Raw genomic sequence first — 26507 nt, 5'->3', positions numbered from 1 at the left:
CTAACATAGTAGCTTGAGTCTTAAAAGTAAAAAACATCGACTTTTTGGTTTTTAAGTCCTCTGTTTCACAACTATTGGGTCTGGGGCAACCTGGATCCCACCTGCATTCTATGTCTTTCTCCCTGAGTAGAAGTTTGGAATGAAAGCAGGAGCTGTGTTTTCAGTCCCTCTGATGGTTAATTTTGTGTGTCAGCTTGACTGGGCCATGGGACACCCAGACATTCAGTCAGGCATTATTCCGGGTGTGTTTGTGAAGGTGTTTCTGAATGAGATGAACATCTGAATCGGTAAACTGAGTAAAGCAGATTGTCCTCCCCATTGGATGAGGTGGGCCTCATCCAATAAGCTGAAGATTTGAATTAAATGAAAGGGCTGAGTAAGAGGGACCAGCTGCCTGCCTGGCTGCTGAGCTGAGACCCTGGTCTTCTCCTGCCTTGATCTGGAGCTCACACCAGCAGCTCTCCTGGATCCAACTTAAAGACTTTGTCTTCGGCTCCATGATCATGCAAGCCAGCTCCCTATTTTCTCTCTCTCTGTGTATGTGTGTCTCCTATGGGTTCTATTTCTTTGGAGAACCCTAATACGGTGCCCCTTTTTGCAGATGGAAAAACTGAAATCAGATACAGGCTGTTCACAGAGAAGAGCAATGTTGCTCTTGACAGTTCGGAACTTCCCTGCTCCCTGTAGAGATTTTTAAAAATTAGCCTCAAAAGCAGGTGATTTGGACCCAACTAGGATCCAGCATTTCGTTCTTGTAAAAAGAGTGAAGTAGGGACTTCCCTGGTGGTCCTTTGATTAAGAATCTGCCTTCCAATGCAGAGGATGTTGGTTTGATCCATGGTTGGGGAACTAAGATCCCACATGCCACAGGGGACTAAACCCAGTACGCCACAACTAGAGAGGAGTCTGCGTGCCACAATGAAAGATCCCACATGTGGCAACTAGGACCTGATGCAGCCAAGCATAAATAAATAATAATAAAGAAAAGATGGAGTTTACTTTGCCAAGGGGAGACCAGAGCCTGGAGGAAGACCTGTACCTTCCAGGCACCCACGCTGCTAGGGGATGCTCGAGGTTCCAGGAGGAAACTGTATTTTATAATAGGTTTATCTAGATTTAGGCACTTGCCACATGGACTTAACTCTGGTGATGGGTGATTGCCTGCCTGAAGACCTCTTGCATTTGATTGCTGGGCTCCCTGCTTGTGTCCCAGCCCTGCAGGTGCTGAAAGGGCAGGGGCGCTGATGGCCACAGAATCGCAGGCGCACTGGTTCCCCTCTGAGGGCTGACCGCTGCACAAAGGTGGAGGCACACAGCCCAGGCAGCCCCGCTCCCAGGCGAGTCCCCTCCTAAACCCACCGTGGAGGAGGGTCTGGGTGGCCTTGTTTCAAGCAGGGGACAGCAGCGTTTTCCTGACGGTTCTGATTTCTCCCCTGCTCCCTGCCTGCCAGCTGGCTGACGTCAGAAGAGGGAGCTTTCAAAGCATTCACTCCCACGGTGTTGCCTTTGATCCTGGCTAAGCTCAGCTTCCTGGGTGGGAGCCGGTGGTGGGGGCAGCCCTTTAGGCCCTCACCTGCCAATCACAGGAAATGAGATGGAGGGGACAGGAGGCAGTGGGCACTTAGAGCTGGGGGTCAAGGGCTGACAGGTGACATGCAGAGAACACTGAGCTCAGGGGATGAAGGAAAACTCGCCTGCTTCACAAATAGGGGCAAGCTGGTCAGAGGCCAGTGGACGCCTGCCCTCACCCACCTAAGGCTCTGTTACTGACCCTGCGACCACCTCCTGCAGCTGCCAGTCCTATTAAAAGCACCAAACGGGCAGCACCACAGGAAAGATAAGGCGGTCAGGTCAGTGTCTCCCCTCAGGCCTTGGTGTTCTGCATGCAGTTGATGCTTCACTTTCAGAAGGACTGCTGGGTTCTCTTGTTTTCCAGAAATTTCACAGAATGCTATGGGTATCACAGAGATCCAGGCTTTCTCGACCATACCCTGCTGGTATGTTAAAAGAGCTGGAAAACAGCTCTCACCATCCACATCATAAATCCACTTTAGAAAACTATCTCAGGAAAAATAACCATGTCATTTCATGGCCTTTGCACAGTCTGTTCAGAGCTGTTGTTTACACTAGCAAAAAGTCGGAAAGAACTAGAAGGGCCAGCACACCAGCAGGAAGGATTATGTGGCTGCTAAGAGGAGAACTTGGAACCTCGACTGTCACCTCGTTTGGAATAAGGGTCTTTGTAGGTGTGATTAAGATCTCAAGATGAGAGCACCTGGATTAGGGTGCTTCCTAAATCCAGCAACATTAAACGAGATGGAAAAGGATAAGACATAGCAACACAGAATGCGATAAGGCAGGGGTGGGAGACATTCGGCCACAAGTGCAGGGATACCAGGAACCCCCAGAGGCTGGAGGACACAGGAAGATCCTCTCCAGGGCCATTGGAGAGAGACGCCTTGACTGCGAACTTCCAGCCTCCAGAGCTACGAGAGTAAGCTTCTATGGTCTGAAGCCCCCCCGGCTCCTGGTCGTTTGCTTCAGCAACCCCAGGAAACAAATGTGTATAGTGGAGAAGCAGTAATGCTGAAAACTGAACAGATAGTAAGAACGTAGCAAGCACTAGATACACGTTTATGACATACAATATGCTCGCATATGGAAGAGAAGGTAGAGAAGATGTTGCTTTCATGCATTTTTTTTTTTTTTTAGTAAGGTTGTTTGAATGAACACATTTCACGTCTTACAAATATAATGAGTAATGTGGCCTGTTCACAACCCTGAAAATACAGGTCTGGTCACCCCGTGTGGCAGGACAGCCACCCCAGGACCAAGCTGCTTTCCACTCTGCAATCTTGACCCCAGCATGCCACCTCACAGATCCGCCACTAAACTCTGAGTGTCCTCCCACACCTGCTTCCCTGAGACAGAGTAACCCCCTCTCGGGCCACAGTCCCCTGCCTGTGTCTTTACCAGATACTCTCACAAACCCCATCGCCTCCCCACTCTCCAGCCCCACCTTCCACAAGCCCGAAGAAAAAGGTGAGGCAAACAGCATGTCATTTCTTGACCTAGTCCTGATTAAACAGCCCCAAGAAAGTGTTAACCTGCATTTGCCTATGTAACAAGACGCAGATCCCTCAGGGACCATTAGTCTTACTTAATCCAACTAAACGTGCCCATATGCAAAGTCCATGTCTATTTAACCTACTTCATGCACCTATTTCAAATATTTTAAGTGGATTTTATCAAAAAGACTTAACCATCCTATAATAAGAAATCTTTTGTAGTACTTTAAATACTCCATTCCCTGAATCATTTAACACCTTCCATGGAGGAGGAAATGGCAACCCACTCCAGTATTCTTGCCTGGAGAATCCCATGGATAGGGGAGCCTGGCAGGCTACAGTCCATGGGGTCTCAAAGAGCTGGACATGACTTAGCCACTACACAGATATAGAAACCAAACTAATGATTATCAAAGGAGAAGTGTGATGGGACAAATTATGTGTATGGGATTAAGAGATTAAAAACTCCTATTTATAAAACAGCAACAAGTTTATATTGTATCAGATAAAGAATTATAGCCATTATTGTACAATAACATTTGGTAGAGTATAATCTGTAAAATACTGATCACTGTGCTGTACACCTGAAACTAGGATAATATTGTAAACCTACTGTAATTAAAAATAAAAAAATAAAAAAAAACCACCTTCCAGTCTTTTTAGTAGACTTTTGCTCATGTGACACAAAAGTATCATAAAGAAAATAAGGCAGAAAAATTTTATCCCCATGTTTAAGGTAAGAAAATAGAGACCTATTCCCCTTATATGTGGAAACTAAGAAGAAATGACACAAATAAACTTACTTACAAAACAGGAAGAGACTTAGAAAACAAACTTATGGTTGCTGAGGGGGAAGGGACAGTTCGGAACTTTGGGGAGGTCATGTACACCCTGTTGTATTTAAAATGGATAACCAATAAAGACTTTCTTATAGCACATGGAACTCTGCTCAATGTTACATGCCAGCCTGGATGGGAGGGGATTTTGGGTGAGAACAGATACATGTATATGTATGGCTGAATGCCTTCACTGTTCACCTGAAACTTCCACAACATTGTTAATCAGCTGTACCTCAATATAAAATATTTTTGGCATTAAAAAAAAAACAAAAAACAAAAAACAAAATAGAGACCTAAAGATTAAACGACTTTTGCAAAGTTACAGAGCAATTTAGCAGCAGAGTCAGCTTCTCTTTATAGGGAGAGATTGCTTAACTTTTCTGCCGTCAGTCAACATTGATGCTACTGTTAATGTGACTTTTCTCTAAAAGGATTTCTGCAAAAATCCTTTGGTTTTTCAACCAAGTCTCCAAATATTACCTGATGCTTGTCAGTCCCCATCTCAGATGGTAGAAAAGGTATGTGAAAAGTTTCAGAGGTGCTTGAAAAAGAGGAGCTTGGCAACAGTGTGAAATGAGAGCTGGGGGTCAGTATTAAAATTAGAAGTGGGTCATAAAACCCAGCCCTGCCAGGTCGCCTGGGGAGGGACAGCGGCTCTGGTGGCCCCAACCCCTCTTCTACGTCAGCCTTTCTGCCAGGCTACCCACCCGCCCACTGACTGCAAGGCCCTTCTGCCAGCCTGCAGTTCAGCCAGCTAATATTCTCCTGAACAAACCTCGTCTGCAGCCACTTTTTCACAGGTTCTCAAGTACTGGGGTTACCAAGAGGGCTGGATGTTTGAAAGATAAAACAGAAAAAAAAAAAAAAACCCACCAACATTACAGTGGTTATCTCAGAGGCATAGGATCTCAAGTCCCAAATTCGCTTTTATACAATTTTTTAAATTTATAAAATATATCAGTCAGTTCAGTTCAGTCACTCAGTCGTGTCCGACTCTCTGTGACCTCATGAATTGCAGCACGCCAGGCCTCCCTGTCCATCACCAACTCCCGGAGTTCACCCAAACTCACGTGCATCAAGTCAGTGATGCCATCCAGCCATCTCATCCTCTGTCGTCCCCTTCTCCTCCTGCCCCTAATCCGTCCCAGTATCAGGGTCTTTTCCAATGAGTCAACTCTTCACATGAGGTGGCCAAAGTACTGGAGTTTCAGCCTCAGCATCAGTCCTTCCAATGAACACCTAGGACGGGTCTCCTTTAGGATGGACTGGTTGGATCTCCTTGCAGTCCAAGGGACTCTCAAGAGTCTTCTGCAACACCACAGTTCAAAAGCATCCATTCTTCAGCGCTCAGTTTTCTTCACAGTCCAACTCTCACATCCATACATGACCATTGCTTAAAAAAAATTTTTTTTTAATGTTTTTATCAAGTGGCCTGGAGGCTGGCCAAAAATACCTGGATCCCACTTTAACCCTGGAGGAATGGCACACATAAAGGTTTCAGTAGGGCCCCATGTCCACTGCTTTTTTCGAGTATAGGTGATCTACCATGTTGTTAATTTGTTAATACAACAAAGTGAATCAGCTATACATATAGCCGGTTTTTAAGGGTTTTTTTCCCATATAGGCCGTTACAGAGCACTGAGTAGATTTCCCTGTGCTGCACAGTAGGCCCTATCTATTTTTTAAAATATGGAATGCTTCACGAATTCGTGTCATCCTTGCACAGAGGTCATGCTAATCTTCTGTATCGTTCCAATTTTAGCATACGTGCTCCTGAAGCAAGTACCATGTCCGTTGCTCTTAATTCAGCTCCTTGTCATCCAAGAACCAAGATTTCCAGAGGCAGAGAAGCAACCTCCTCATTAACAATTGCTATGTCAAGTTCCAAAGCACTGAGCTGGCAGGTAGTGAGGGAACCCTAGGGAGGGAAGCTTGCCTGAGCAGAGAACATGAGAGAATGACAACCCACAGCCGCTCCTGGGTGCAGACACAGCAGCCCACCAGCCCGGGGCCGCTCCAGCCAGGGAGCAGAGGGGAGAGATGGATAGACGCCCTCTCTGCAGTTCACATCAGGCCTCTCTCTGCCATTTCCTGTGGCTGGCTAAGTGGTTGGCAGAGGCAGTGCCACCCCAGATTTAGAAGTGGAGTGTCTGGGAGTGTGAAAGGCTGTTTCTCAGCTTCCCTGTGGCTGGGAAGGTACCAGGCAGGCTGGACAGAGGGCTACGTTTGCCAGGAAGTGGCAGCAGAGGTGTGATGCCCATCTGGTCCTCTCAGACTTGGGCTCAGAAGAGGGTGGAGCGGCTCCACGGCATTACAGGGAAAGCTGTGGGGCTTGTACTGCGAGCCCATCACAGAAGGGAGCTCGGGGCAGCTGAACAGAGTGAGGCAGCTCTGCAAGAGCAGACGCAGACAAACATCCAAGACTGGGTTTAAAAGCATGGCGCACATGTGCAGCACGCCATCATCCGTGGAGAAAGAGGAGCTGAGCATCAGAAGTTACATGGGAGGATCCAGGTGGCAACAGTGGTGGGCAGGGAGTGAGGGGTGCGGAGCAGGAGGGAAAGACACTCGTTCACAGACACCCTCTGTGCCTTCCGTTTGACACATAAAACATCGTTTTTAAGACCATGAACACGTGAGCAAACATATCCATGGTGTCACCTGCACAAAGCCATGAAATACGCCCTCAGCCCCTCTAGAGGTAGCACTGTGTCCTCCCCCTACTGCCCACCCCACCCGTGACGGCCCACACAGCCCAGCTGCTCCTTACCTCACCATCTCCCCAGTTGCCTCTCAGCCCCGAGAACCCAGCTGTATCTCAGAACCAGTGGAAGCGACCCACTTGCTGGGGCTGGGGTGGCACACGCGAGGACGGCAAGCTCCAGTGGCTGGTTTTTGGGTACATGAGGGGCACCGTGAGCAGTGAGGGATGTGGATTGTGGAGGGGCTCCTGTCTTGGGCAAGCTGTAGCCTGTGGGTCACTTCACCCTGGGGTCTCCATTTCCTTAACGAAGAAGGGGCTGCAATGGGGGAGTCTTTCTAGACCACACACCGGCAGGTCCACCTCATGGCCACTTCTCCGGACGCGTTGTGTACTGGGTGCTTTGAGCGCAGGCCCACAGAAACACGATGCGAGCTCTCTGTGCAAGCTGAAACATTCTGGGAGCCCCACAAAACAAGTGGAAAAAACAGGTAGTAACATTTTATTTAGTCCAATATATGCAGATTATCATTTCAATATGCCATCAATATAAAAATCATCATCTCCATTCTTTTTAGCTCTATGTGTTTGCAATCAGTGTATCTTTTATATTTACACAACATCTTGATTTGGCCCAGCCACACTTGAAGGGTTGAAAGGCGGCTCAAGCTGGTGGGGACCTCCCTGGTCAGCACCGCTGCTGGAGTGACCAGGTGGCCCGCCCTTCGCTTCAGATGTCATCAGGCTCTGTGCCGAGGCCGGCAGGAGCAGCAGCTGCATTCCCAGGTAAGGCCCAGCCACTCGAGCAGCGGGTCCAGCTCCTTGCCAGACGAGGAGGGCAGCTGGGGCTGAATGCCAGACAAGACTGCAGAGCACCAGGCGAACAGGAAGCCAAGAGGCCTGGAGCAGGGTCACACAGGCTTTGGGGCGACAGATGTCAGGGTTTCCACAACACAACCGCCCTCCCCCACACCGAAGCAGAAGCTGCTGTCACGTCAGTTACATCTACTCATTCTCTGATATGCCTCTGAACACCTTCTAACCCCCGGCCCTCAGCTGGGCAGTGAGGACACAGCCACCTATCATGGGGCTCCTACCCGGAGCAGGAAGCTGCTAACACTGCCCTGGAGGCTCATTTACTCACCCAACTCACCCAGAAATTCCTGTGAGAGGAGAATCACCTTAGAAATGAAGTTAAATCACCTCCCAACAGCCACACCCCAACGGGTGGGAGGGCAGCCTGCCCCCACTTCAACATTGCAGTCACACACCCCAGCTTCAAAGAGGCCCCAGAATCCCAGTCGCAAGGCATGGGGCCACCACTGCAGAAAGCATATGCAACAGGCCAGGAGAAGATTCCCAGAGGCAACCCACCAGGCAAGAGGGGAGCTGGGCCTCCAGAGGGTCAGCAGGCACAGAAGGCAGAGGTGCTCAGAATCCGGGACGGCCAGCGGCTGGGTCAGGCCCCATGTGAGGAGCGGGTACTGGCCAAAACCAGTGCCCATGGTCCCTACACTCCGTAAGAACTGGGGTTTTACCCTCAGGCCAGGGGAAGCCGCTAAAGAGTTCTATCCGTGGCACGAACAGGACCAGGTTTTAAAAATCACTGTAAAGGAGAAATCCCCAAGCCTGATCAGCTCCCTTTCTCTCAGCATGTTTTACGACACCCTAGGACTTAACCTCCCAGGGCCTGAAGTTTACTCACTCCATCATTTTATGACAGCGATGCCGCTGACCCAGAGCTCCTGGGGGTCTTAATGCGAAGCTCATAAGCCCCTGGTTTTCCTGGCCTGCTAGGCGCCTCCACCCCCAGCCCCACAGCAATGGCCTCCACGTCCCTGCACAAAGACAGGGAGGATTCTTGCAGCCACTGAGAGAAAGCACTGAAACATTTCAGCTGCACAATCGCAGGGCCCTACTGTCTACCGCCCCCAGACGAGGAGTAACATCGTTCACTGCCTCCCAAGCCTCCCCTCTGCCCAGCCCCCTCCACACATCCTTCCAGCTCCCCTGATTATCCGCTCCATTTTCAGTGCATCAGCTTTGGAGGCTGGCCTACTTTCCAAGGACAGAGGAGCAGAAACACTTGTGTGTTATTCGAACAGCAGAACATAACTGGAACAGGACACAGAAAGGGGGGAGCCAGCAACAGGGCATGCCAGGGATGCAGCAAAGCTGGTGAAGGAACCAGCGAGGCAGAGCACGCTCCATCACCTTGAGGGCGGCGGGGGGCAGCAGGCGGGAGAGGGCAGAGACACTTCCCCACACAGCCCCGCTTGGCCACTGATGGCTGGAACACTGAGCTCAGCCCAGGAGGCAGCTGCCAGATCCCCTTACCCAGTTAGAAGACGACCTGAGGCTCAGGAAGCCACGCTCAGTGTGAGCAGAGGGCAGCCCACGGCACATCTCGGGGCTGGGCAAGGAGTGGGGAGTGATAAGCCAGACTAGATTATGGAGCCTGTCCCAGGAACCACCTTCAGAGCTAAGTGTTCCATGCAAGTGAAAGGCCAAGGTCCCCCAACCAGGACCTTGCTCTGAATTTCCAGCTGCGTGAACTTCTGGCCTGAAAGACCAACCCCTGCCTCTGCAGGAAGACGGATCGTGTCAAGGAATGCCAAGGAGGAAGCACTCTCTTCCCACAACCCCTTCTCTGCAGGGCTGTGCGTCTCCACAACACCTGCCAGGCCCACCAGAGCGGGGCACAAAGGGGAGGGTGTTGAGGCAGCCTGACACGGTGCCCCTGGAATTAGGCTGGCCGCGCTGGCAGGGCTCATCCAGCTGCAGGAAACAGGCTGCCAAGGACGAGCGACTCTGCTCCTCCGGCAGGCTTCAGGTGCAGGGGTTTGAGGCGAGCAGGGAAGACCACTCAGTGCTGGATGGGAAGCCGGCAGAGAGGAGGAGACACAGCCTCGCGGATCCGCTGGAAGATCTGAGCCAGCTTGTAGAGGAAGGGCAGGGAGCGCGGAGACGCTGCAGGGAGAGGCCAGTCAGTGCCCGCCCTACCCCTCCTGCCCCCCACGCGGCCACTCCTCCCCCCAAAACCATCCCACCTGGGGAGTGACCATGCCACTGCCCCTCCTCCTCTCCCAACAGGAGAGAACTTCCCTTTCTCCAGAATATAATCTCTGGGTTGTATTTTCTTTATGTGGATGAGAGAAAACTTCAGTTTGCTGAGAAAAAGATCCAAATTTATTATGTTTTAATCTAACTTTTTAATACTAAAAAGCTGGTAATGATGGCTGCCTATATGTAAATGAATTTGGGAAGAGACTTTTCACTGCATTCCTCTTTGTACCTTTCAAGTTTGAAGCCAAGCCACAATAGTACCTCTTTTTATCATAAGTTAATTATATTAACAATAAAAGTAAAAATAGCCTCTTTTGAATGAGAGCTGAGCTGGCTTTGGCTGGTTTTTCTTTATTTGAATTACTGATTTTTTAACAGACTTTCTTCCTTCTTTAAAAGAAGTATGTTACTTTTAAGAAAGCTATTCCAGTCCACCTTCTTCATGTCCTGCTGGGCAGGTTCTAATTGCAGCCAGCCCGGGCTCTCACCAACCTGCATGGACTGTCCTGAGTGCTCCTGGAACAGCCCTTTGCCATCCCTACTCAGAAGACCAGGGTTCTGAGACTGAAGGACTCCTAAGAACCACAAAAATCTTTCTAATTTTTACTAAGTCTCTGGAATAAAGTAAAAGGTCAGAGGGTGGACAGGACTGAACACAAACTCCTCAGCTTTCCAAAGGGCTAACCAGTGACTCTCTCCTCAAGCAAACGGAGCTGTTCAGAGGGATCTCCTGCTTGGTACCAGCCATGGGGTCAAAGGCACAAGCTGAGCTGTGCAGAAACAGCCCCCGGACAAGAAAAAGGGAAGTGGGGATGCAGCAGGATTTGGGGATAAAGGAAGAGCAGCAGACAGAACGTCTGCGTGACCCTGGAGCAGTCACTTCTCTCTGGGTCTTAGGTTTCCCAACCGAAAAAGAAAACCAAAGTGAAGGGATTGAATGAAGGGTTTCCAGTTCTCCTTTCAGTTTTGAAAGTTATGCAACCCTAAGTCTAAATTCATGAGAAGAGGTTAGGTTATAACTCACACAAAGCCACACACAGAAAAGTTCATGAGTGAGCTCCTAACCTCTGGCCCAGTGCTCACAAGGTCTGAGGAATTCACCCTCGGGAAAGAGCACAGTAGAAAACAGCAAGAAATCATCAAAATGTTCAGAGGTATCACCTCATACTGGTCAGAATGGCCACCATCAAAAGTGAAAGTGAAGTCACTCAGTCGTATCCAACTCTTTGCGACCCCATTGACTGTAGCCTGCCAGGCTCCTCTGTCCATGGGATTTTCCAGGCAAGAATACTGGAGCGGGCTGGGCTGCCATTTCCTTCTCCAGGGGATCTTTCCAACCCAGGGATCAAACCAGGGTCTCCCGCACTGTAGATAGACGCTTTTACCATCTGAGCCACCAGGGAAGTCCCCCCTCCCCGCCCCCCGCCAAAAAAAAAAAAGTCTACAAGCAATAAATGTTGAAGAGGGTGTGGAGAAAAGGGAGCCCTCCCACACTGTTGGTGGGAATGCAAATTGGTGCAGCCATTATAGAGAACAGTATCGAGGTTCCTTAAAACTAAATACAGCTAGCATGTGACCCAGCAACCCCACTACTGGGCATATATCCAGAAATAAACATAATTCAAAATACACGTGCACCCCAATGTTCACAGCAGCACTGTTTACAACAGCCAGGACATGGAAGCAACCTAGAGATCCTTTGAGAGAGGAGTGGACAAAGACGCAGTACACACACAGTGGACTATTACTCAGTCATAAAAGGGACAAACGAAATTTGTAGAGACATGGATGAACCGAGCGGGTGTCACAGAGTGAAGTTAAGTCAGAAAGAGAAAAACAAGTGTCGTATATTAACACATATATTGTGCAATCTAGAGAAGTGGTATAGATGACCTTATTTGCAAAGCAAAACTAGAGACACAGACGTAGGAAACAAATGCATGGGTGCCACGGTGGAAGGCGGGAGGGAGCTGGGAGAATGGGATTGGCATACATATACTATCAATACCATGTGCAGAATCAAAGCTGGGCAGCACGGGGAGCTCTACTCGGCGCCCCAGTGGCCTGAATGGGAGGGGGGCCAAAGGGAGGGGGTATGTACACACACAGCTGACTCACTGTGCTGTGCATCAGCAGCTAACACAACGCTGGAAAGCAACTGCGCTGCAATAAAGATTAATCACACAAAGAAACAGCAAGGAATCACTGAACTGTTCAAAAACAGGGCACTGTAAAATCAGTTATGGAAGTTACTGAAAGCTGGAATATTATTTAGTCGTGTAAAGTTTTAAAACCTTTTTTTTTTTTTTGGTGGGGGGAGGGCCACAATTCATGGCTTACAGAATCTTATTTCCTTGACCAGGAATCGAACCCAGGCCTACAGCAGTGAAAGCATGGGGTCCTAACAACTAGATTGCCTGGAAATTCCCTAAAGCCATGTTTTAAAGAATGCTTATAGGGGGATGAGGAACTGGAAGAAGACTGTCAAAAAGTCCTTTTAGTTATAAGATAAATAAGTATTAGGGATGTAATGTACAACATGATGAATATAATTAACACTGCTGTATGTTACATACCAAAGTTAAGAAAGTCCTAAGAGCTTCTCATCACAAGGAAAAAAATTTATTTTTCTATTTAAAAAATTTTTTATCTACATGAGAGGATAAATGTTCACTGTACATACTGTGGGAATCATTTCATGATGTATGTAAGTCAAATCATTATGCTCTACAACTTAAAGTGATGAACGTCAATTATATCTCAATAAAACTAGAAGAAAAAAAAGAATATTTAACAACAAGCAAAACTGCATCTACATCCAGAAAAAGACTAACGATTACAGCAGCTGACTGAAGAGTGATTTGTTTTCTCCTTTATACTTTTCTCTATTTTCCATATTCTCTAAAATATATTTTTCCTATTGTAATTGTATTTCTACAATATAATATGTTTTAATTTAATGTAACTTTTTAACACATTATGATGAAGCTTTCTTTTTCCTTTTTTAATTCTGAGGGGACTTCTTGGTGGTCCAGGGGTTGAAAATCTGCCTGCTAGTGTCTGATCTCTGGTCTGGGAAGACCCCACACGCTGCAAGGCAGCTAAGCCCATACACTGCATCTACTGGAGCCCGAATGCTCCACAGCCTGGGTGTGGCACCACAACTGCTGAACAGCCCCTGCTTGCCACAACTAGAGAAAGCCTGCGTGCAGCAACGAAGACCCAGCACAGCCAAAAACAAAATAAACAAACCCTGAGGCTCTACTCAGAGTTCACCCCAGAAGTCCGGAGTCGACAAGGCAGAGAGGACTTTCTCCAGGACTGGTCTCTCCTTCAAGGTGGGCTGGCTCCAGTTTAGGTCCAGTAACAAAACCCCCAGGAGGGCTCCCAGGCCCAGCCCTGGTCAATCGCCCTGTCCTGGGAGGGTGGGTGGGGAGGCAGGTGTCCTCACTCACCTGGATCAAACCTCAACACCAGGAGGCAAAGGAGCAAGGCGGCCAGCAGGCTCTTACTGAAGGGCAGAGAAAAGAAGTGGCTGACTGCAGAGTCCCAGAGCTGGCGCAGCAACGTCAGCAGAGACAGGAACTTGTAGGAGGAGGAGCCTGGTGGGGAGACAAGAGTAGAACTTCAGTAAAGAAGCAGTTTCCCAACTCTGAGCTTTGAGTGTAAGTCGAGCCAAGACTGGTTTCCTCATGCAGTCCACAAAATGGTTGGAAGGGAGCTCCCAGGCATCCAGAGATGCCTTCAGCACTGATTATATCAGAACACCAGCTCCATCCAAGAGGACTGTAACGACACCAGACACCACCGCCACAGGAGAGGGCTCTGACATTACCAGACTTCAGCTCCACAGGAGAGGGCTCTGATGTCACCAGACACCAGCTCCAGAGGAGAGGGCTCTGACATCACCAGACACCAGCTCCACAGGAGAGGGCTCTGACGTCACCAGACACCAGCTCCACAGGAGAGGACTCTGACATCACCAGACACCAGCTCCAGAGGAGACGACTCTGATGTCACCAGACACCAGCTCCATGGGAGAGGGCTGACATCACCAGACGCCAGCTCCACAGGTGAGGGCTCTGATGTCACCAGACACCAGTCCCACAGGAGAGGACTCCGACGTCACCAGACACCAGCTCCATCCGAGAGGACTGTGACATCACCAGACACCACCTCTGTAGGAGAGGATTCTGACATCACCAGACACCAGCTCCACGGGAGAGGGCTCTGACATCACCAGACACTAGCCTCATGGGAGAGAACTGTGATGTCACCAGACACTTGTTCCACAGGAGAGAACTCTGATGTCACCAGACACCAGCTCCACAGGAGAGGGCTCTGACGTCACCAGTCACCACCTCAGTAGAAAAGGACTCTGACATCACCACACCAGCTCTGTAGGACAGGACTTCAACAGAAATGTCAACTTAGCTGGGGAACCTGGTACATCTGGTGTTTCTTTAACAGCTTCACAGTATTCTTCATATTCTGGCCTAAGATATACGCACAGTTACATAGCAATAATTCCTGATGATCAGTAAAGGCAGAAAACAAAGGGCACCTCACAGGCACAGTGAAGAATCCCACCTTGGACTGAGCACAAACATGAACGACACCGCCAAGCCCTGAAGACACCCTGGACTCGCCAGCCGAGCGCCTCCTCCCCGGCACTGGACAGGCAGAGGGTCGGTGGAGTTACATGGCGTCCCTGAAGCCAACAACCTCCTGCAAAGACGTGACCCTGCCCCAGCAGGTCCCTGCTCTCAAGCACACGAAGAAAACACCTCAGAGGCAGGATCAGTCTCCTGAGGGCTGAAGGTCCTCCGTGTATGCCTATTCTATGTGTCACGAACAGAGAAAACAAAGATCAGGGGGTTAAAAACTACCAGGAGGAAAACTGCAACTCAGCATCAGGAAGAACCTCCCCACACAACCCTCCACAGCTGAAAGGCACTGCTTCAGGAGACGGTGAAGTAACATCCCGGCCAGGCCAGCACAGTGGCGGCAGGTCTACTGACAGGAGCCCAGGGAGGAGATGACTTTCAGGAGACAAAAGTAAGGCTCTGAGACCTGCACCACCTGCCTCCCAAAGCCAACTGCAGAGGGGCTGGGCTTTCGAAGCACCTCAACAGATTTCTTATCCCGCAATCTGGAAGTTACTCAAAGCATTGTTCCCAAGGCCCAGGAAGGTCATGATGGACCCCACGTCCAGGAGGAAGCCCTCAGCTTCTGCACAGAGGGCTGCAGAAGGACAATGTCCCACCTTCCTGGCTTAGTGTCCGCGTCTCCTCAGAGCCAGAGTGCACATGTGTCTGCTGCTGCCTCGCTGCACTCACGGCCTGAAGCGCGTCCAGCCGCTGTTTCTCGCCGAAGGCTGCAGAGCCCACCACCAGCTCTTCAGCCTCTGACAGGAGGCCCAGAGGAAGTAGCACTCGCTGCAGGTGAAGTTCTGCTAAGGATCTATACTCTGGAAGGCCCTGGTTGTCAGGGTCTTGAAGCCAAGCACGGACTCCATCCAGCACGGCTCCAGGCTCTTGCATTTTGCTGTATAAAAGAACGCTGCAGCCCCAAATAATCCAATCCCAGAAAAAGAGTGGTCAATGCTTCACGGTTTAACTTCTCATAACCACTAAACTCCTCCTACCCAGCCCCTCCTTTGTGCCCTCAAGTCCTTCCCTAAGGGACACTGACACGGTAAGAATCAGGAGTTCTTAGAAGCAGCAAGCAACTCTCAGCTCTGGCACCCCCCACTTCTGTCACCCCACTTCATGTCTCCCATCCCTTCCTCTTTTCCCTATCCCACTCCTAAATTCCTTCTTCTTCATCTTTTCATGCATATGTTTTGAGTCTGGAGGGCGCCAGGGGGACAGGGGATGGGGGAAAGGGAAAGAATTAGATTTAAAGGGAATGGTATGGAAAGAAAAAGAGGAGATATGAGAACTGAAGGGGTGTGCTGTGCTTAGTCGCTCAGCCATGTCGGACTCTGTGTGACCTCATGGACTGTAGCCCGCCAGGCTCCTCTGTCCATGGGGATTCTCCAAGCAAGAACACTGGAGTGGGTGGCCATGCCCTCCTCCAGGGGATCTTCCCAATCCAGGGATCAAACCCAGGTCTCGCGCATTGCAGGCAGATTCTTTACTGTCTGAGCCACCAGGTGAGCTGAAGAATACTGGAGTGAGTTGCCTATCCCTTCTCCAGCGGATCTTCCCGACCCAGGGGAAAACCCTCTTGCTCCTGCGCTGACTCAGTGGGGAAGCAGTAAGGACCTAAGGACCTACCACAGTTCCAGGACTTTGGGGGGCAGCCTCTCAGGAGCCTGGTAATATTGAAGAACCCAGGACAGGACTTCCCGCCACCGATCCATTTCTGCCAGGGCCTGGATGCCCACAACACACAGAGAGCATTTCACCTCCAAGGAGCTGTCAGCAAAAAAGCCAATTTGAGTTCAGAAGTGGTTCCCCTGCACTGCCATTCCCACCTTTAGCCTGGGACTGTTCTTTACCAGCTCCCAAGTCAGTAACCATTACCTCTCACCTCCCCCCATCCCCAGTATTCAAGAGGGCCTCACAATTATGACCCCTCTCATGAGCCCCAGCAAGAGAAAACTGCTCTTTGCCCAGGAGCTAAACGTTTCTATAAATCTAAAGGCCAATCAGCTGCTGACCAGCACATGTCTCTGTATCCAGGTAAAGTCAGGGTTAACCAACAGGAAGCGTTCATTTACTCCCAAGGGGAAAAGAACAGCTGCAGTACAGATGTGGGTGGAAAGAGGACCAGCCCTAAGAGTTCGCTTAGTGAAGAAAGGGCAGAAGCAGTCTCCGCCAGAGCGCAGCATCAGAATCACACCCTCAGCCTTTATAGCACTCAGTCTTCACCGACCCCCAAACACTCAGCGAAGGCTCCCCAGTTCATCCTTCTCTGGGGCCAGCTTTGACCAGTCTACCCACGCCCTCCCTAGTGCGACCTAATCCAATGAGCAACGCAGGACCAAGATTTCAATTCTTTGATCCAGTCCTACAAGAGGACCGGAACACGACTCCTGCTCTGAACCCCAACCCGAGGAGTGAGGGGGACTACTTCGGGGAGGGGTGGAAGGAGAGGACGTCTGCCACCAGCTTACTGCAGTAATTTAACACATCAATTCTATCTTCCCATTAGACCACTCTACCCTGGTATAGGGAGAAAGAATTGATCGTGGGGTCCCACTAAACCCCGTTCACGTCTTGACGGTTTCCTCCCCGGAGAACCAGCACAAGGTGAGTCCCTGCCTCGCGGAAAAGCATCGCGAGGAAAACAAGGCATAAGGATCACACAAGCAACCACACTGCCGGAGTGCTGGCGTTTGGAGGCCTCCCACTGTCCCCGGAGGCGAACCGAGCCCCTGACGTACGCGCCCGCCGGCTCCTCCGCCAGGCCCTGCCAGGCGCGTTCGCAGGTGCGCAGCGCCGCGCCGAAGTCCAGGTGCACCACCAGGAGGTCGGCCGCCTCCTCCAGCAGAAGCGCGGCCGCCGAAGGGGCCGGGACGGCACGCACCGGCTCGCTGCTCCGCAGGGCGCCCCCGAGCGCCCTCAGCGGGGCTGCGGAGGTCGCGGGGTCACTCTTCATGAGTGCGCGCCAGGACGCAGCCCTCTAGGGGCGCGGGGTGTGCGGTGCAGTCTGGGGAGGAGGAAGGGGTGGTCCTCACAGGCTGCTCTGGCACGGGACAGCCTGGCGCCCTCGGATTTGTGCAGCACTGAGTCCCTGGGCACCCGGTCCCACGACAAGGACTGGGACCCCGGCTGGAGTATGGCCGCCCGTGGTCTCAGGTGCAGGGCCGCCGCCGCGGGGTCGGGGACACAGGGGCCGACATCTTGCCTGCGCGCGCAGGCCCGGCCGACGCTCGGTGCCCGGAGGCGCAGGGCATTCTGGGAGGTGTAGTTCCGCTCCTGGAGCTGTCGTCCTCCCGGGCAGGCGAGGGACTTCGGACTACAAGCCCCGGCAGGCCGTGCCCCGGAAGTTGTTGCGGCGAGAGGAAGCTCGCCGACGGAAGGCGTGGACCCGGGTACGAGTGGAGGCGTGGGCCTCCGGCACCTGCGCCCCAGGTCTCCAGGATGCAGCCCCGTCAGCGGCCAGTAAAGGCAGTCCGTGTGCCGCCTCCGTCGGACCCCCGTCGTGCTCACGGTCAGTCCACAGTGGGACTCCAAACCTCTTGCCAAATAGAGATCTCGTGAAAAACAGCCGTACGGTGTGTGATGCAGTTTGCAATAAAGCCCTGGCACAGAGCACGTATTCCTTACGTTATGGCTGTAATAGTAATTATTAAGTGGTTGTACGCAGACACAAGTTACGTTTATTACTGTGCTTCACTCAGGGTTTTCGGGGCTTCTTAAGTTTGTACTAAACCCTAGGTTTCCCAGTTCCTATCCTGAGGGCTCCTGAAGCGACTCCTCTTTGATTACACGAGTCAGGCCAGGCGCAAAGTCAGCACCTGATCGCGCCAGCGTCGCCTTCTCTGGTCACCAGCCTGGGCCCTCATCTCTACATAAAGTCCTCCCTGAAGGCTGAGGCAGAAGCATCAGATCCGTCAGACTCTGCGGATGAGGAGTATGGAGCCATAACCATATAAGGCCATAAAGCCAGGCCTTCACTCACTCCGCATATACCTAGCACCCTGTAAGTGCCAGGCCTTCTTCTAAAGGCTGAAGATACCACGTGAACACAGGAGACAAATATCTGCCTCTGTGGAGCTTCCATATAGTGAAAGGAAGCAAAATTAAAAATAAGTAGTATGTCAGATGGTGATAAATACTAAGGACAAATAAACAAAATAGAGAGGAGAACTTGAGAGTGACAACGCTGATGACACCTAACTTTGTTTTCTAATGGTAAATCCGGGGCTGGAGAAGAGCAGAGAGAACCTGGCCCTGTGCTCAGACTGGCCTCTGTTGGTGGGTTCACTGCCCTTGGGACCAACATGTACTTAGTGTCTGCCCTAAATCCCTCTTCATCTCCAGGCAGTATTTGTTCCCATGTAGCAAAATCCAGAGGCAAGCAGGTTTCTGGGAGGTGTGGATCGGTTCAAGGCTGAAGTTACCAGGATGTGTTATCAGTTATGCCTGGGGTCTCACAGCAGATAATGAAGATCAGTAGAAATAACATAATTATTGGACTTAAAACAACCAACCAAACAAACAAAAAAAAACCTGTTTCTTAGAGCTGGTTTTAGACGTCATTCCTGTAAAATCAGGGAAGCAGTAGTAGCATCAGGAAACAGATGTGATCAGGCCTGGGCGAGTTGGGACTAGCACAGTCAAGCCTTGGCCTCAGGAGTGCCTCCTGAAAAAGGTCCTTTTCTTAATCCCTAAGGAGAAGGCTCTTGCTATGCCCAGGCATCTCCAGGAGACGGCAGCACAGCCTTAAAAGAAGCTGACCTGCCAGCAGGTAGGTCTGTGGCTGCCAGAATGAGGTCAAGATATTTAAGGAAGTGGAAGCTTGCAAAAAATAATATAAAAATAGGATTGTGTTCTGTTTCCGTGTTTCATCCGATCTTTGTGCGGGGCCGCACAGTGGTCTTTCATCACATAACTTTAGCACTGCTATGCCCGCCAACCGATCCCTGAACACCAGCTCGGTGATACTCCCTAGCTCCATCTGAATGTATCCAGAACTTCTCAAGCTAAGATACAGCAATCCTAATTTATTCCACCTGAATTAGAGTGAACAGATGTCTTAACGACTTGGGGCTCATGAGTCAAGAGCTTTGAAAGCACCTCAGGACTTCACAGGTGGCCCAGTGGTTAAGAATCCACCTGTCCATGTAGGAGATGTGGATTCAATTCCCAGTCTGGGAAGATTCCATACACTGCGGAGCGGCTAAGCCCAGTGGCCCAGTCTCCACAACCACTGAGCCCACATGCTGCAACTGCTGCAGCCTATGCACCCTAGACCCAGTGCTCTGCAACAAACACCCAGGGCAGCCATAAATAAGCAAATAAATGTATTTTAAAATAAGCAAACCACCTAGCCTCCCCTAGGGATAAAAGCAGAAACAAGGCAGTTCTCTCAATCTGTAAGGCCTGAGTCATGTCAATATTTGTATCAGTGGAATCGTTTCGGGAAAACTAGTAGAGTAAGTGAGACACAAAACTCACACGATATCCATCCCCCAGCCCACCCAAGCCCTGGGACCTGCTGCTCCCCCTTCTGCTTGTAGGGTGCTCAGTGTATCTTGCCTGAGCAGGGTCCTGAGGGTGTCGATTTGCTCTTTGCTCATCTGCTCTGAGCAGGTGATGAGTCTGTGTTTCTGTAGCAGAAAGTGCTCCAGTCTAGGAGATGAGCTATGCCATCTAGAATCCTGGGGACCTCTGCAAAGTCAGATGAGTCCTCTGAGCTTCAGTTTTCTCATTTGAGGACATTGACACCAACACTTGCCGTGTGGGGTGGTTGTGAGGATCAGAAGAGGTCATATGACAGCGCCAAGAATGCTTTAAATCACTGGAATAGTTCAGGCCAAACAAGGTGAGATGATACACTGGGAGGTGAGTAAGGAGGAGAAAGAATCCAGTTCCTCCTCAGAGTTCTGTAATCTTAACTTTCTGACATGGAATCTGACTCTTGACTCTTCCTTACAAAGGTCAGATGCCAACCTCTGGAGCCAGCCCAGCCTGTCTGCCCTTTCCAAGCTGGCTCTATACTTAGTGACAAGAGACTGCATCCACACAGCTGCCCCTCTGGGCTTATCTCTTCCAGTCGGAGACCCTCAGTACAGGGACGTCAGTGGTATGGCTCTGCAGGCAGTAGAATCACGCCTGGTGTGGACTTTGGCCAGAAGCAAGCCGAAGAGATAAATATTGGCAGGGCGGAGGTGATGTTTTTCCAGGGTGGTCAAGGGCTCCAGACCTTCGTCAGTGAGATGGCATTTTTATGGCTCCTTTTTTTAAAGCCTGGACTTGGAGTTCAGGGCAGAACTGAACTGAACCGGCTCCTCCCCTCCATGTAGACGCAGCAGAGCCCTCCCTCTGCCTCTGCGTCCAAGGCCTGTTCCTTGTCCTCCTCCTTGTCCCGTGCAGCACTTACAACATAGTAACAGTGGCTCAGAGAACCAGGTGCTGCTCCAGGTACTGTACGTCCAGCTCCTCTTAATCACCAGCAACCCTGGGACAAGAGTCCTGCTGTTACCTCCACGTTGCAGATGAAGAGGCCAAGGCAACAGGTAGTCACACAGGAGTGCAGAGCGGGGCTGGGACTTTAACAGGGCAGTGTGGCTCAAGCCTTTCTTGTAAGCTGATAATTCTGACTGTACAAGGCGCTCTCACTCATCCTGTGCGAACTTGATGACAAAACTGAGCAAAACAACACAGATATGTTAGTGTTCCTAATGGTAGATGGGAAAGTAAAGCTCAGAAACTGTCTGAGTTCAGAATTCATGGTTTCAGTGACAAAGCTGGAGGAGTCACTGGAGATTTCTCACCAGAGCCCATGCCAGGACATTCTCCAGATGGCCAGAAGTGACTTCTCCTCCTCTGCTCTCAAGGTGACCAGTACCACCCCTACCCTCTGCCCTGGGCAACCTGCCCTCCAATTTCCACATGTTCCCACCCACCCTGGGAGCCAGAGGGTGCACCTGAGAAAATCTTCATGATGCCAGACCAGGCGTGATGTGAAGTGAATAACGGATGCTCCCTGGGTACTGGTCAGCCCTGCTCAGGTGGAAAGATGTTGGGCCCTTCGGAATCTGTCCTGCTTCCACGCAATTCAAGCTGATCGCTCCTCTCTTAAAACCCCCCACTGTGCTTTGCTCTTTTCATGCCTCTCTTGTGGGTCCTTCCCAACATCCATTTTTCTTGTAGTTATTTGTGTCATTCCCCTAGTCAACCATGCCCTTCCTGAGGACAGGACAGGAGCCCCCATCTCAGGATCCCTGGGCATCTGGCATGGTGCAAAGTGCTAGGTGTGGGCTACTCCAAGGGACCCACCTGCCCTGAGCTGTTCTGCATCATTTGATCTTGACTTCCAGGTATGCCCACTGGTGAACACTGTGTGAAAGGTTGGAAGCCGAGGAGATCATGTCCCAACGCAGCCCCCGAGAAAAGAGAGACACGTGGTATTTCCAGATCCTGGGACGCCCACCTGCCTTCTTGTCTGTGCTTTCTTCCTTGTTTCCTAGGAAATAATCTAATAAACTCAGTCACCCCAAGTGATAGAATTTCAGGGTTGAACAGGGTCTTATACTGGAGCTGAGCTGAGGCTGGGGAGGGGAAGCGACAGCCACTGTCCCCCAGCTGAAGGCCACAGAACCCCTGACCCATTCCATGCCAGAGAGGAAGGACCTCGCCCTGCCTTAAAATGTTTCCTCACCAGCCCAGCTATTCCCAAGCTTTGGGGTAGGTCGCAGCATCCAGAGCTGCTGTTCATGCCCAGATCCTGGCTAAGAACAGCCACCCCTGTCCCAGGGCTCCCTTCCTCCCCTCCCAGAACAGCTCTGGTTCCCAAAAACCTATGGTTTCCTGTAGCAGGCCAACCCTGGGAGGGGAAAACTGATGGAAGGACCCTCAACATAGTGTAATATTCTAGGAAGTTGTGTATTTATCTGAGATAATGCTGCAATTGTTACCAGTCAATAGATTTTATTTACTAGAGAAATATTCCAAAACAGGATTGATGCAGGGGCAATTAAAGTAGTCTTTGGGGACTTCCCAGGTGGTGCAGTGGATAAGAATCTGCCTGCCAATACAGAGAACACAGGTTCAATCCCGGGTCTGGGAAGATCCCACATGCCACGGAGCAATTAAGCCCAAGAGCCGCAACTACTGAAGCCCACTCGCCCAGAGCCCATGCTTTGCAACAACAGAAACCACTGGATGGTGAACCCACAACAAAGAGCAGTCCATGCACTCCACAACTAAAGAAAGCCCTTGCAAAGCAACAAAGACCCAGGGCAGCCCAAAATTAAATAAAAACAGTTTTTAAAAGTGGTGTCTTGTATTTAAAAGCTTAGGAACCACTGATAGAATCTGTACGTCCCAAGTTATTTGGGGAAGTTATTTTCTTAAATGAAACTTAAGGTCAGCAAGTCCTGATTCAGGTATATGGGTAGTGGGGGAGGAGGAAGATTGGGGAGGGGGGAGGATTTCCAGAAATCATCATTTCACACCTGGCCCAGGTGAGGGCAGTAGAATGGAGAGGGAAGGTGAGAAGCTCAAAGAAGCGCAGGACAGCCTTCTGAGCTCTGGCAACCTCACTCAGTCCTAAAATTGGGTTTCTTACTCAGCCAACCGCAGCAAGTAAAACAAACATTTGCCCAACATTGTCCCATGGGTCTAGGGCCTAAAAGTAATTACTAGAAAATAAACAAGAGGAACTACAGTTGCCCTTTGCATCGGCTTAATTATTCTTCTATTTTTTGGGCTCCAAAATCACTGCAGATGGTGACTGCAGCCATGAAATTAAAAGTCGCTTGTTTCTTGGAAGAAAAGTTATGACCAACCTAGAGAGCAGATTAAAAAGGAGAGACATTACTTTGCCAACAAAGGTCTGTCTAGTCAAAGCTTTGATTTTTCCAGTAGTCATGTATGGATGTGAGAGTTGGACTATAAAGCTGAGTGCTGAAGTACTGATGCTTTTGAACTGTTGGATAAGACTCTTGAGAGTCCCTTGGACAACAAGAAGATCAAACCGGTCAATCCTAAAGGAAATCAGTCCTGAATATTCATTGGAAGAACTGATGCTGAAGCTGAAACTCCAATACACTGGCCATCTGATGGGAAGAGCTGACTCATTAGAAAAGACCCTGATGTTGGGAAAGATTGAAGGCAGGAGGAGAAGGGGACAACAGAGGATGAGATGGTTGGATGGCATCACTGAATCAATGGACATGAGTTTCAACAAGCTCTGGGAGCTGGTCGTGGACAGGGAAACCTGGCGTTCCACCATGGGGTGGCATAGAGCCACCTGAGCTCAAAGATACAAATGAGTGATTGAACTGAACTGAACTCAATCTGATTGTTATATATCTGTTCTTTTAACTGCTTTTGTTAAAATGATACGCACACAGGGGGCCTCCCAGGTGGCTCAGTGGTAAAGAATCTTCCTGCTAATGCAGGAGACGTGGGTTCCATCCCTGATCTGAGATGATCCAACAGGCTGTGGAGTCACGCGGGCATGTCCAACTCTTTGTAACCCCACGTGTTACTGAGTCCAAGCTCACTGTGCTTGCCACATGACAGGCCAATGAATCTGAGAGACAAGGTGTTGAGGCGAGGAAAGGACTTTAGTTGGAAAGCCAGCTGACCAAGAAGATGGTAGGGTAGTGCCTCAAAAATAGCCATCTTGTCAGGGTCTGGTTTGCCAAGTTCTTTTGTAGAGTCAGAGGGAAAGAAACAATGAGGAGCTAGAGTCAGAAGGCAGCATAGAGAGGGAGAGGCGGTGGGAGCATAGAGAGAAATGGTATTCAGTCTTGCAAAACGTCTCCAAGGGAAGGGTCAGCCTTTGGAAAGGGGGGTTCATCTCTTCTATTCACAGGTGGGCAGGGACAAACTCTCTCTCTTTGAGCTGAACAAAGGTACTTTAGTTTACAATCAAGCAGAGAGGCATGGTCCTCTGAGGCAAGCTATTAAGTATGATTATAACAACAAAAGCAACAAAAAGCAAGTCAAAGAAAGTTTCCAACATGGAGTCAAGGTTGGCTTTTTCTCTGTAACACATGGACTGTAGCCCACCAGGCTCCCCTGTCCAAGGGATTATCTTGGCAAGAATGCTGAAGTGGGTTGTCATTTCCTCCTCCAGGGGATCGTCCACACCCAGGGAATGAACCCCCATCTCCTGCGGCTCCTGCATCCAGGCGGATTCTTTACCACCGAGCCATCTGGGAAGCCCAACTAAGCCCGTGTGGAGTAGCGCCCACTTGCCACAACTAGAGAAAAACCCAGGCAGCAGGAAAGACCCAGTACAGCCAAAAACAAATAAATAGTTATTTTTAAAAATGATACATATACAGAGTAAAAATAATTCAAACAAGACTGAAAAGTATGAGAATCATCTGAAATCCCACCACCTGTAAGTGAAAACTTCCAACTATTTAATGACCACCCTCCATAAACACACACAGTGTTCATGTATGGTTAGATGTGACCGTGCTGCCTCGTGAGCTGGTGTGCTGTGCGTTACAGGAGTCCTTGTTACTCTTCGAGAGGACATTGTTACTACCCATATGTAAAGCAAGAAATAAATAATCCTGCTGACAGTTTACATGCTTGCACTTCTTTGTACTAGAAAGCAATTGTACCTCCTTGATGTCACGGAAACTTGAGGCTAGGAGGAGAGCTCCGAGGAGTCCAGAGCCCTTCTCTGTAGGCTAAGTTCTAATCACTCCTCGTTATTAAGCTGTAAAGTGTAGTACTATACAGCTTGGGAAGCACCTTTACGGTACTTTGTTATCACAAAATGGGGTGATGAGGAGTGAGACAAGTAATCACAGTGCGATGAGAGAGTGCTGAGAGTCAGGACTCTGCGTACGCAAGGCAGTAATACCAGTCACGGTGGTGTTTACTGAGAAGCTCTGTGCCGGGCTCTGGGCAAGATCCTCACATGGTCTCATTATCCCCATCTAGAGAGAATTCGCCTGAGGATCAGAGGAGTCACATGTCCACAGCAGACCCTGGCCGGATTCTAGTCCAGACGTGCCTGGCTCAAGCCTCCCCTTGGGCAGCACTTGACAAAACTCTGACCTCGGTGTCATCTCCTCTTCACGGAGGAAGGAACCAAGGCTGGGGTAAGCCACTTGCCTCAAGTCCCAGGGCCAGGATTCTAGCCATTGGCTCTAAGCAACTGCCACCCTGATGGGATCAGTCCCTCACCTGGGCAGAAGAGGTCTTCTCTCAAGTGTCTGGAGAAGGGGTTCTTATTAGGATCTTTCGGGGACTTCCCTGGTGCTCCAGTGGTTAGGGCTCTGCAGTGGTCCAGGGAAGTAAGATTCTGCAATCCAAGTGCTACAACCGAAAAAAAAAAAAACAAAAACAAAAAAAAAACAAAAACCACCTTTAAAAACTCCTTACTGCTGCATTGAAACCTCTGTCCCTTCTTCAGAGGGAGCAAAGGTTGGTCTCGTCCAGAGAGGCAGAGAGACGGGACTCGCCATCATGCTCAGGCAGCAGTCTTGAGCTCAGAGTGGGCCCAACCCACCCCTCTGTGGCGACTTTCCTGTGCTTTCAGAGCAGGGCATAGCTGTCTGTCTCCTCTGCTCCTTTCAGAGAGGAGAGAGAGCGAGAGCATTTATTCTCGGGGATATGAAACTAGAAATGATGAGACAAAGTGTATTGAGATGCAGGGCGGGGCAGGTGGAAGGCTCATACAAGGAATTAAACAGCATCTTTTTGGCGTGTAGGCAAAGGGTTGGTTTGTGGAGGGAATTGGGCAATCGAAATTAGTGTTTTCGTCTTTAAAGATAACAATATTTATTTATAAAGCATTCCTTGCTGGCATGAGCTCAAAGCACTTACTGAATGCTGGCTAATTACCCCTCCCAACAAACAATCTGGCAGTTAGGGAAAGAGATAATTATCTGAGTTTACAGGTGGGGAGATGGAACCACAACAGAAACCATCTCCAGAGACCTGAGGCCAGAAGGTGAGCCTTCGAGTGGCACCTTGCTGAGAAGGGACAGCCCACTCACTGGCCGGCACTCGTGAGGAAACTACAGCTCCCGGCAGACACCGAGAGGGGACGGCCGTGCCCCTGGTGCCCGTTCCAGATCCCCAAATATGGAGAAGGACTGGGTTGGGGAGGAGGAACCAAATGTTCCCCCTTGAGAGAGGGAGAGAGGGGGAGGATGAGGTAACTTTGGAATATTTAACT

At 50.1% G+C, this 26507-nt stretch overlaps 1 protein-coding gene, 1 long non-coding RNA gene and 1 other non-coding gene across 5 annotated transcripts; 1 reads left to right on the top strand and 2 right to left on the bottom strand.

The window, feature by feature from the left end:
* Positions 1–5590: 5590 nt before the first annotated feature.
* Positions 5591–5693, bottom strand: LOC114114172 (U6 spliceosomal RNA). The gene has a single exon (XR_003589010.1). It is a non-coding gene; the product is annotated as a U6 spliceosomal RNA (small nuclear RNA).
* Positions 5694–7087: 1394 nt separating this feature from the next.
* Positions 7088–17547, bottom strand: PEX26 (peroxisomal biogenesis factor 26). Its single transcript, XM_027968078.3, has 5 exons — positions 17068–17547; positions 15956–16096; positions 14941–15236; positions 13130–13276; positions 7088–9578 (listed from the first exon to the last, which is right to left on the bottom strand). The coding sequence occupies exons 1-5, from the start codon at positions 17280–17282 to the stop codon at positions 9475–9477; spliced, it is 903 nt and encodes a 300-aa protein (XP_027823879.1). The 5' UTR covers positions 17283–17547; the 3' UTR covers positions 7088–9474.
* A 151-nt stretch (positions 17548–17698) lies between these two features.
* LOC105614866 (uncharacterized) lies at positions 17699–24902 on the top strand. Of its 3 annotated transcripts, XR_006059475.1 has the most exons (4): positions 17699–17837; positions 20290–20868; positions 21092–21189; positions 21673–22627. It is a non-coding gene; the product is annotated as an uncharacterized LOC105614866 (long non-coding RNA). The 3 variants fall into 3 exon arrangements; XR_003588931.3 differs by lacking the exon at positions 20290–20868 and having other exon boundaries at positions 21673–24902; XR_009600299.1 differs by lacking the exons at positions 20290–20868; positions 21092–21189 and having other exon boundaries at positions 21673–24902.
* The last annotated feature ends 1605 nt before the right edge of the window (positions 24903–26507 follow it).

Source organism: Ovis aries, chromosome 3 (genome assembly GCF_016772045.2).
Source record: "Ovis aries strain OAR_USU_Benz2616 breed Rambouillet chromosome 3, ARS-UI_Ramb_v3.0, whole genome shotgun sequence".
In the NCBI taxonomy this organism is placed as follows: Eukaryota; Metazoa; Chordata; class Mammalia; order Artiodactyla; family Bovidae; genus Ovis; species Ovis aries.
The sequence above is the reverse complement of the archived record's forward strand: the minus strand, read 5'-3'. Positions and strand labels throughout refer to the sequence as shown.

Excerpts from the sequence above, each read along its gene's own strand:
- PEX26 (XM_027968078.3), bottom strand. The coding sequence starts at position 17,282 with ATGAAGAGTGACCCCGCGACCTCCGCAGCCCCGCTGAGGGCGCTCGGG. Across the intron at positions 15,237-15,955 it reads CCCAAAGTCCTGGAACTGTG|CGTTCTTTTATACAGCAAAA; the intron begins GTAGGTCCTTAG and ends TTGGGGCTGCAG. Across the intron at positions 13,277-14,940 it reads GCGGACACTAAGCCAGGAAG|GCTCCTCCTCCTACAAGTTC; the intron begins GTGGGACATTGT and ends TCTCCCCACCAG.